Raw genomic sequence first — 11,789 nt, 5'->3', positions numbered from 1 at the left:
ACTCGTTAAAGTGTTGTAATGTGATCCCCATCAAGTATCTCCTGGTCTTTTAATCATTATCTCTTGATTTAATCCTCGTCCACTTGATATTTCACCATTATTTAAAGCTTCAAAAATTTTCATGCTATGTTTCTCTTGTAGAATATCTCGACGTTTCGTTGATGCTCCAATAACATTCACTACATTTGTAGCAATAGAAAAATTACCGACAATTTTCACATGATTTTTTGCGGAATTTACAAGAGCTAATTGAAGTTGATGAGCAAAACAATGAATGTAAAAGCACATTCATTTTCTTTCAAAATAAGTGCTTTCAAGCCATGAAACTCACCTTTATTAAACTTTGGAAATAAATTTGATATTTGGAAAACAAAAATATTGATATTTGGAATAAAAATTAATTAATAAAAATGATTGCAATTCGTAGGATTCAAACCTCTAATTTAGAGGTTACAAAATGAGATCATAGCCACTACACCAAAAAAAATTTGAAAAAATAAAGTATTGTTTAATATATATTATAGTCTGGTACTTCAAAATTAATATTAAAATACAAAAGTCGATAATGTGAGGGGGCACGTAATTCGCTGGCTCCTTAATAAATCCGGTCCTGTTCGACACTAAACTTGAGTTGTGATTACTAATTAGTTGCCATTTTGAAGTGCTGGAACCCCACAGAGAAATTGCTGCAAAAGGGCCAAAATGGAGAGGGTATTTGAGAGATTATAATAAATAATCAAGTTTAAAGGAACAAATTGGGATTAATATTATTATTCATCATCACCTTCATGCACTTCAAAGTGTACTCCACATCACTTGTTGATATCTGATGATGAAGAACGATTCTAATCCTGCAAAATAATATAAATTTTTATTTTAAAAAAATACCAAAATATTTATATATACACAGAAATTTAATATACTACCATATAGTTTAATATGCACATAAAGGGTGGATGCCGGATGGAGTGTTGAAGGGGACAAAGTTTGGTAGAGATCATGTGGAAGTGAACAATAAGTTGATTAAAGTGTATGAAAGATGAACACATGGTGTTTGATAAAATTCACTTTACTGATATGGACGAATCTGGTGGTTTTAGCAGCTAGCAGCTAGCAGCTTGTGGTAGCTGTGGAGTTGAGTGTATTTCTCTTTGGAAAATCAGTTAAAACGTAACTAATTCATAACAATAATGGCCACAACTTAACGGAAGGAAATATTAATTCCATAGAAGAATTAAAGAGAGAAAGAGAGGTGAAAGATGGAAAGGTGGAATCGAAGAAGAAAAATAATAGAGAAGGGAATAGAGTGGAGGAAAAAAAATTAATATATAATTTAGTCGTCGAAATTTAATGGTTGTATTAGTGTTTTTTAAACCAATTCATGAAACTAAAATGCATAATTTAAAACGTTAATAACCACGTACACCTATTCTAAAAAAAGCAATAAAAACGACATTTGTATACATTTTTCTTTGTTTTTTTTAGTTTTCTTTTAAAGTCATTTTTTTATTCATGCACTAGCTTAAACGTACCTGACTACTAAAACGTAGAAAAATAAGATCTTTAGATATTTTTAATGACACTTCTTTTAATAAAAAAATTGCACATTTTTCTGCCAAAATCATTATTTATAGTATTTATTTTCTTAAATACAAATATATATGAAATAATTATATTTTTTATTAAAATATTTATAATGTGTAGAGATTGGAAGGATGCAGACGATGGAACACTCATGCTTGTTTCTTGTTTGATGAAAAGTAAAATAAAGTATTGTTTGTTTCTTCTAAAATGCATACAGATATTATTTCCTTTTAAGATTAAAAATAACGTTATTGAGGTTTTAGAATAGACCTTGATAAGCTTTCTTGCATCAAAAGAATTCCATGCTCCTCCATGCTTTTACACAATAACTTTGCTGAGATTTGGGAGTCCTCTTCAATTTCAAAAAATATCTACTCATAGAATAAAAGTAAAATCATTAAAAACAAATTAATTCTATAATGTATTTTTGGAATAAAGATGGATACTCACAATATTTGTCTCAACTGATTTTAGATCCACCTTTATTCCTTTAATTTGGCACAATCCACCTAAATTATATTCTCACAAATAAATAAGAGAGAACAAAAATATAAAAGAAAAATAATTGAATATATAGATATTATTAATTATAAATTATATAGTGAAGAATTGATGTTAATTACTAGCTAGTTGCTTGGCTTTGTGATGATCAGCTTCAAGTTTTTGAACATTCTCTTTAAGAGCTACAAGTCCAGCTGCACAAAGGATGCCAATTTGCCTCATTCCTCCACCCAATGTTTTTCTAACCCTTCTAGCCTGATCTCCGTAGATATAAAAAGTTAAATTCTGGTCTCAATTTCCTCTTTGGACAATTTACCATAAATTACACTATATAAAACTTTCAATTCTGACTCCAGTAGAATTTCCAATAACTGTATTCTCATATGGTTAAAATTCTTAGAAAAGTTTAGAAAAATTAATATCAATATGGAAAAGTTAAAATGTTTAATTACCTTAGAAATAAAGCTTTTGGAACCAACAATAACGGAACCAACCGGTGCGCCTAGACCTTTTGACAAGCATACCTAAGTCCAAACATCAAAGAGAGACACATTGTATAAAAGGATGTTTTAATAAGTTTTTTACGTATAGAATATGTGGATTAAGTGTGGTCAAATTTGAGTGGTCTTAATTAGAAAATCATGGGTAAAAAGTTGGAAAGTTAGAAGACAAATTAGCAAAAATCAAAGGGTTGTTAGCGTAATGGAATTAGAGAGCGAGATGGAGATCAAGGGCTGAGTAAGATAGCCATCTTCAATGTAAATGTTTTCGACTATTATGACATATATCTATGAAGAGCACAACAAACTTTTTGAATCTTATAAAATCTTATTTCCTGTTTTGAATTCACATGCTACTTTATATGTTATTATCCCTTTTGTTTGATTGATGCGGACAATATACATTATAAAGTTTTCAAATTCATAAAATTTTCAAAATTTCCGACGAATATAACAACTATATATTTACCGACCAGAAAATTTTAATAAGAACACAGTAGTTAATAAATAAAATAACAAAAGAAAAACTTTTATTATTTGAAATAAAGAGAGATCGTACGAGGAAAATAGTGAGAGGAAGAGCATAAATGAGACATTAATCGAGAGAATAAGAAAAAGATCAATAACACATTTAGTGAGAGTGTGAGAACAAGAAAGGAGAGCAATATACTTAGTTAAAGGAGAAGGGGTTATCAAAAGAATTAGACAGGAAGGAAGTTAATCATGAAGAGATACGACACCAAAAATAAAATAGTTATATTTTCTTTTGCCAATATAACTAAACCACTCTATTTTAGCATTTAATTAAGTTGGGAAAATAAAACACAATATGAGATAGACCTACCGATACTGAGTCAGCAACTTGTACCAATCGATCAACTGAAACACCCGTAGCCTAGAAAGAAAACTTTTGTGAATATATGAAACTCATTTTATTTGATGATTACTCTTCTATGCTAAAGAAAAATGTGTCTAAAAACTGAAACAAAATTGTAAAAAGTTGAAAGTAATAAATTAGAATGTATTATATAGGGACAGTAGGGTTTTTGTGGAAATTAGTGAAGTTAAGAGTACTAAGTACTAACCACGGAGGCATTGAAAATACGGGCTCCGTCGATGTGAAGTTTCAAATCATGTTTCTTAGCTAACTCCCCAACTTTGTCAATATATTCTACACAAAGGCATCTTCCACCGCTACTATAAAATTCAAAACAAAACAACACTTAATATTAAATTACCACAAATCATCTTTTCCTTTCATTTGTAAAGAAAGAAGAAAAAGAAAACAACTCTTCTTTCGTAGAATGATACTTTATGTCACCATCTCAATTAATAATTGAAAGTTCTATGTTTCAAAACTCTCTTCTCAGTTCATACATTTATTTTTCTTTTCAAAAATGGTCAAAAATGGTAAAATATGTAAAATATGTGCCATTTATAGCAAAATTAAGTGTAGTTGGGCTAACCTTTTAATAGTTTTTCTTTTTGGCCTCAAGTATAAATAGTTTGTTTTTTATTATTATTTTTTTAAAACAACCTCTTTCTCTTTTTATCATTATCTCTTTTTAATTTCATAAAAAATTCAAGACAAATTTTAAATGTCCAGTTCTAAAAGTTATATATCTTTATCCTTAGGGTGATACTTATCCACTACATATATAAATCACTTTTTTTTTCTTTTTAAAATAATCGCACATAAGTGACTTAAGCTATATTAATAATATGAACGGATGCCCATGATTAAAATGTCTTCAATGTGTACGAAAAAATCATGGGATAGAATGTTATGTTAATTTAAAGATAAATTAAATAAAATGATTTAAGCATGAATCTATGAGATTATTAAAAACTTTACGACTCTAAACAAAAATATATACATATACATACATATATACATATTATACATATATATTATATATTATTTTTGTTTATATTTATTTTGTTATGAGATTTTTGCTGTTGTTTTCAAGATGGAAATCCTCCTTTAAAAACTAAACAAAATACTTTTTGAAAACTTATTTTTGTTCCAATAATTTTATTTAAAAAAAAATGAAAATCATGATTAAGAAACGGTGAGAAAAAAGGAATTAAATGGATATAAATATGAAGAAGGACGTACGTGAATTATATTTAAAATAAAATGTAAGGCCTAAGTATATGTACAATTGGAACTTACTTTGCATGAGTATTCTCTAAACAAATGAGCCTTGTTGTTGGGAAGAATAGCTGTCCCTTTGGATTTCTAATGGCAGCTTCAATCAAATCAATGTCCATTGTTCCATCATCTTTGTTCTTAACTGTTCTTGAATGGACTCCTCCAATAGTTGCAATTCCTCCATTTTCATATATATGAATATGAGAATTATCTCCAACAATCACTTCACTCCCTCTAATTTCACAATGCACAAGAACACTTATTAGATTCCCCATCGTGCCTGATGGTACAAATAACCCTTCTTCTTTTCCCATTATCTTTGCCATCTCTTCTTCTAACTCGAGGGCAATTGGGTCATTACCCAACACATCATCGTCTACCTCGGCCATCGCCATTGCAGCTCGCATTGTCTCGGTCGGTTTTGTCACCGTGTCAGAACGTAGATCAATCTTTCTATTACTCACCATCTTAATCAATTATGCTATTGCAGTAATCAATCCTTGAGGAAGAAAAAGAGTCGGATAATTTATTTTCGCTCAAATATATATATATATATGTATATTTATATTTTCTTTTCACAAAAGAACAAAAAGTTGTTTGGTAGTTACTGTTTGTTTCTTCCATTTGTATGTAAAAAAATATTTGTTTAATACCAATTTGGATTTGCTTCCCTTATTATTCAATTGTCACAAAATTAAATTTCAGAAACGAAAATTTACTACCAAAATGATAATTTAAAATTAGTATGCTATATTTATTATTTTTTAATTTTTTTCTTATGCATTTTTTTACCTTTTAAAAAAAGATGGTATAGTTTTAAAAAGTTGTGTTGAAAATATTAAAAAAAATTAAAAATTAAAATTTATTAATGATAAACAACTTTTCTGTCTCTATTAATAATATTGATAGGCATTGATAAAAGTGTCAAAAACTATTAGCATGTATGTATATATTACTATAGATTTTACTATATTTTTGTAAATATTTGATTCTTTTTCTTATATATATTTCAAAATATTTCAAATAACTTTTTTATTTTTATTTTAAAAACCATAAAAAATATAAGGAACTAATATATTTTCATTTATGGTTAATCTGTTTTCTATTTCTTATGAAAATCAAATTTTTTCGTTTGATAATTGCATTTTGCTATTTTATCTTTGTCCTTTTTTTATTGGAAAAAAACTTTGGTAACCCTTGTTTGTTTCTTATACTTCAAAAGATTGAAATTAAAAAAAAAAAAATTCATGTTATAGATGAAAAAAAAATATTTTATGAAATAAAATTTTCATAACTATTATTTTACCTTTTTAGTATTTATTATCCACTTTATAAGGAAAAAATATCAAGCATATTATTTCAACAATTTGAAAATATTAATTTTGAAACTTTCTTAGAAACAAGAAATGAGGAAACATAAAATTTTAAAAAACTCTGGTATGTAATAAATTTAAGACACGTAAAATTGAGATAATTACGGTTTAAAAATACTTTTTAAGTCACAAAACTATTGAAAATATTTATAAATATAAAAAGTTTTAGTTCATTCAACTCTAAAAAATATATAAAAGAATAGATAACGATAATATTTCAATATTTATATACAAACTGCGTATATAAAAATTTAACAACAATACAAATAGAAATAGGTACTTACGATAATTATTTAATTAAATAATTGTTTCTCAAATCGAAATAGTAATTTAATTAAATTACTAATTAAGTAACTCTAAATTAATTTTCGGAGCAATCTATAATGATTAAAAATCAATTTTAAATATATAAAAATCAGTTTGAAGAGTTGATACTAAACATATTATAAATGTAATTGTTTAAAAATCAATTTTAAGAAATTAATTGTAACGAAATCTCTTTTTCTAAAATCAATATCCCAACTATCATACATGTTATATATATAAAAAAAGGAAAATAAATGGTATATTTTTACTTTCGATTTGAACTACTTTTAGAATTTGTCTTTGAAACCTTAGAACTCCAAATACACTTCGAACCTTTTGTATTTACTATTTTCAAAACGAACCGAACTAAAAAGTGACTTGTGTTTCTAAAAGGAATTGAAAATAAGAAAAATAAATAAATAAATAAAACATCACACTGTTCAAATATTCCCAAAGAAACCAACTTCCCCCAAAAATTTAAAGACATTTTTTTAAAAAAGAAAAAAAGAAAAATTTCCGGCAAAAAATAGAGAAAAGAAAACCTATCACTAAATATAATGTTGCACCTATAAATTAAATTTAGAAAAGAAAAGGTACGTAAATGATAATACTTACTTTATAAATGGATAACTCAAAGAGTTGCAAGTTGCAATATATCTGAATCAAAAGTAAAGCAATGGCCAAACTTTGCCACTTCAATTGGCGTGGGTCATTCAATATTGGAAGTACTTTAACTGCTACGCATAATTAAACAACAAAAATATAAGCTTTACTCGTATCGGCTTTTCAATTTTAAACTTTATGACAATAGTAGCAAAATTCTACAAATCAAAAACAAAAACAGCTTTATTGATCAATTTAAACACATGAAAATGAGATATATACATATGCAGAACTTAATCTCGAATAAAGCTAAATATTAAGCCCCCTAATAAAATCAAAATGAAAGTTGAGACGAAACGATATTACCATTTATATGCTATTTTTAAATTTTAAAAAGAAAGAGATAAAAGAAAATTAGAAGTGTTATAACTTACCTATAGAGAAAATGAGAGGGGATAATATACTTGGTAAATAGTTTGAATCCAAAAACATTTGAAAGGTTTCCCTTTATGTACACTCTTGGGGGCTTAGAACTTGGTTGTCATTTTGTATTATAATATGACAAAAGTTTGTCCAACTTTCCTGGCTGCTTCACATGACAATTTGAATTTTTCTTCCTTTACAATTTAGTAGTCCAAGTTATCATAATTCATTATTACTTTGATATTATTGTGTTCTCTGCTTCTTTCAAGTCTATACCTTCTTTTTTTATGAAAATATTTTTGGTTAAAATATCATTTTTATATCTTTTCGAGTATATCTAATTTTATTTTTTCTATAGGGGCTTTTTAAAAAATAAAACAACCTGGTAAAATTTGTTCAATGTATAGAATATTTCTAAAAAAAGAAAAAAAGCTCACAGGTTCACAGACCCACAATGAAAAATATAAAAATGATCTAGTCACAACATCTGATTAATTGGTTACACGCACGCGCGAGTGGTCTTCTTCTAAACGATCATGTACTATAGCCTAAACGAATTATCTACTATCATTTAGTTCATGATACACGATCGTGTAGTTTTTTTTTTAACGATTGAAAAAAGTCTTCAAATTTAAACGATCATGTTGATCATAATAAACGATTGTGTTGACTATGACAAACGTTCGTGTTGATCATGAAAAATCATCATGTAGATTATGGTAAGCGATCGTGTAGTCTAATGTAAATAATCGTTAAAAACTTCAAATCTAACGACCGTGTTGACCATGCTAAAAGATCGTGTTAACTATGGTAAAATGATTGTTTAGATCATGTCTACATGATCGTTTAGATCATTTTAAGCGATGAGAAAAATGTTTCAAATTTAAACGATCGTGTTAACTATGGTAAGAGATCATTTAAATCATGTCAACACGATTGTTTAGATTATTTTAAAAGACGACTTCAAATTTAAATGATTGTGTTGACCATGGTAAACAATCGTGTTGACAAAGCTAGATAGACGACCGTGGTTACAATTGTAAACGATCGTTTAGATCATGTAAAAATGATATTTAGACGATTTTGATATTGATCTCAAATATGAGAAAGATGAATTAGCTTCAAAAAATCTTGCCAAAAACGGTAAAGATGAAATAGGAGATTTAAACAAAAAAAAAATTAATCGTTTAAAAATAGAAGAAAAAAATATGGAAAAGGAGATAAAGAAATTTGGAAGAGGAAAAAAAATAAATCACAAAGAAGAAGAAGAAGAAAAAGAAGTGACGAATCGTCCGTAATATCCAAGAGTAAATATGAAATTTATGAAAATATTGTACCGATTTTATGAGCCTTTGCTTTTTGTTACACGAGCTATAAATAATTTTATATTTTGTTACATTTATGAAAGTTAACATTTTCTATATATTAAACCTTCTAATTTTTATTACTTGAACTTTCACTAAATTTTACATTTACTTCTCAAACTTATGACTTAAATTTTGGCAAAACAATAATATTATTTTTTTTAAGACAAAAATTATAGATCCACATCCCATTTAAACTTTTTATTATATTTTTAAATAGTTTTGATATTTTACTATCCATAAGAATTTTTTAAAATATTACATGCAAATATATTTTAAAAAATTTATAGTTAAAACACTAATAAATAACAATTTTGTTTCGAAAGAACGAAGACAGTGAACAACCGTGAGGACTCCATTTCAGATTTATAATGGAGGGATTGAGATTGAATATTTGAAAATTTATGAATTAAAATGGGGCTCTTGCAAATATGACAATTATAGTATCATAAATTTGACCCATAGCACATCATTTTTACATTTGCAAAAATAGCAAAATTGAAGCCTAGCCCGCATTTTAAAATTACAAAATTACGAAGTTACCCTTCAGTCATTACTGATACACCAATATATACGGTTGATACACCAATATATACGATTGATACACCAATATATACGGCTGATACACCAATATATACCGTTGATACACCAATATATACCGTCGATACACCTGATTTGATGTACTGCTTGTACACTTTTTTTTACTCTCTAATACTTCACTAATACATATTATTAGTTTAAAACACTTGATATGTTATTGATACACTCAATCAATTAAATACACTTGAAGCACTAAGAATGATACACTTTATATATCGTTGATACACTTGTTATTGTTTCTTGATACACTTGATAGATTTAATACACTTAATCACTTGCTAAATTTTATTGATACATATTATTAGTTTGATACACTTGATATGTTGTTGATACAGTTGCTCAACTGTTGATATACTCAATCAATTAAATATACTTTGATGCACTAAGAATGATACACTTTATATATCATTGATACATGTTATATATCGTTAATACACTTGTTATTGTTTGTTGATACATTTGATAGATTTAATACACTTAATCACTTGCTAAACTTCGTTGATACATATTATTAGTTTGAAACACTTGATATGTTGTTGATACAGTTGCTCAACTATTGATACACTTAATCAATTAAATACACTTGATGTGCTAAGAATGATATACTTTGTATATCGTTGATACACTTGTTTGTTTGCTAATACATTTGATAGATGTAATACACTTAATCACTTGCAAAACTTCATTGATACATATTATTAGTTTGAAACACTTGATATGTTGTTCATACACACTGTTGATACACTCAATTAATTAAATACACCTGATGCACTAAGCATGATACACTTTATGTATTGTCGATACAGTTGTTATGGTATGTTTACAATCTTAATAACATGTTGAACATCATTATCGCCTATAGTCAACAAATTAAAACTGAAAATTCAATACATAACTCAACCTGAATTTCAGTATGAATCAAGTTCACAAAAAAATCAAATGATGATATCGTTCCATCAACCAAAACACAATTTGTTTTGTAATCCACGTAGTAATGTTGTTCATCCCATTGACCACTTTGAAAAACAATTACTGCCAATTTAACCATAACTACAATGAACTGCAACAATTTTGGAAAAATAAAAAACATGTAGTAAGTATATCAGTCAACTAATACATATAATATAAGTATATCATATCGTTGATATAAAAAACTGATACAAATTAAAAGAAAAAAAAACAGAACCGAACGTAACTAAATAAAACCAAACTGATCTACAATGTTCCTTTCGATAAAAGATTTTATAAACAAATAAAAGAGATGAGGAAGAATTAATCGTAGCCCTAATTTTAATAAATAATATATGAGCAATTTACAGAAATAATATTAGGGCTTCAAAAAAGGGGAAGAAATACATACATAATTCTTGTTTTCCCTGAAGAAAAAATGAGGAGAATAGGAGAAGAAGACGAGGAGAAGATGATAAAAAAAGGAAGCCGACGAAGAGGGAGAAATCTAAAAGAACAAAATTGAAGAGAGAAGAGAAGGATGGTGGAGAAGAACAGTGGAGAAGAGGCAGAAGAAGACGAGGAGAAGAGAAGTAGGTGAATAGGAGAAATGGTGAAGAAGAACGATAGAGAAGAGAAGAAGAAAACAAAAAATGAAGGAGAACAATAAAGAAAAACGAAAGAGGAAGAGAAAACACCAAAGAAGGGCAATTTTGGAATAATAAAAAGAATAAAATAAGAAATATCAACCAAAATTAAAAAGTTGCTATATTTGCAAAATTGAAAATGTTAGAGATAATATTGCTAAATTGGATTTTTATTGTGCCACCCAATACAATTTCCCAATTAAAATTGTACCAACTTCAAAGTATGGATGAAAATGGTATTCTAAATTAAAACTCTTAATAACAAATTTATGGGTGGAGTTATAATTCATTAATTTATTATAGAAAAGGGCAAGGGATAATCATCACAAGTATTTTTCTTTTTCTTTATGAAATCTATCATAAGTATCCAGAAAAGAGTTCAAGAATAATCTGGTTTTTCAAATTAAAGATAAAAATAGAATAGATGGAGAAGAATAAACAAAAATAGGGTCCAAGTCCAAATTAGGGTAAAAAATAAGGTAGTTTTGATTTCAAGTAAAGTTGTATACGTGATATAGAAGCTTAATCGATCAATCACAACCTACATGACTAGCCATGTCAGGTGTGCATAAGTTGGTTAAATGTTAAGATTGAAGTCGTGGATGGGTTCACGACTTCTGTATTTTTTTTAGTTTATTTAATTGTCTTTAATATTTTTTAAATTAGTAATTTCATAATGAAATCAATTAGTATTTCAATCAATCCATATAAATGAACTAAATTACAATCCCAATTTTCATCCCGTTAACACCGATTGCTGTTTTTTTTTTCCTTTTATTGATTTT

General features: G+C 27.3%; 1 protein-coding gene across 2 annotated transcripts; it reads right to left on the bottom strand.

The window, feature by feature from the left end:
• Positions 1 to 487: 487 nt before the first annotated feature.
• LOC103487298 (low-specificity L-threonine aldolase 1-like) lies at positions 488 to 7,156 on the bottom strand. 2 transcript variants are annotated; one of them, XM_017044335.2, is made up of 10 exons: positions 7,035 to 7,156; positions 4,762 to 5,239; positions 3,671 to 3,782; positions 3,430 to 3,480; positions 2,538 to 2,609; positions 2,208 to 2,340; positions 2,035 to 2,093; positions 1,855 to 1,955; positions 785 to 851; positions 488 to 686 (listed from the first exon to the last, which is right to left on the bottom strand). In XM_017044335.2, exons 2-10 carry the CDS (start codon positions 5,205 to 5,207, stop codon positions 645 to 647), a joined length of 1,083 nt encoding a protein of 360 aa, XP_016899824.2. In that variant the 5' UTR covers positions 5,208 to 5,239; positions 7,035 to 7,156; the 3' UTR covers positions 488 to 644. The 2 variants fall into 2 exon arrangements, with proteins under 2 accessions (XP_016899824.2, XP_050937494.1); XM_051081537.1 differs by lacking the exon at positions 7,035 to 7,156 and having other exon boundaries at positions 4,762 to 5,282.
• Positions 7,157 to 11,789: the final 4,633 nt, after the last annotated feature.

The sequence above is a fragment of the Cucumis melo genome, chromosome 2 (assembly GCF_025177605.1).
Source record: "Cucumis melo cultivar AY chromosome 2, USDA_Cmelo_AY_1.0, whole genome shotgun sequence".
Classification (NCBI taxonomy): Eukaryota; Viridiplantae; Streptophyta; class Magnoliopsida; order Cucurbitales; family Cucurbitaceae; genus Cucumis; species Cucumis melo.
The sequence above is the reverse complement of the archived record's forward strand: the minus strand, read 5'-3'. Positions and strand labels throughout refer to the sequence as shown.

Coding starts and splice junctions, on each gene's coding strand:
- LOC103487298 (XM_017044335.2), bottom strand. CDS start 5,207: ATGGTGAGTAATAGAAAGATTGATCTACGTTCTGACACGGTGACAAAA. Junction 2,094..2,207: donor CAAAGCCAAGCAACTAGCTA/GTAATTAACATC, acceptor AATATAATTTAG/GTGGATTGTGCCAAATTAAA. Junction 687..784: donor ACACTTTGAAGTGCATGAAG/GTGATGATGAAT, acceptor GCCCTTTTGCAG/CAATTTCTCTGTGGGGTTCC.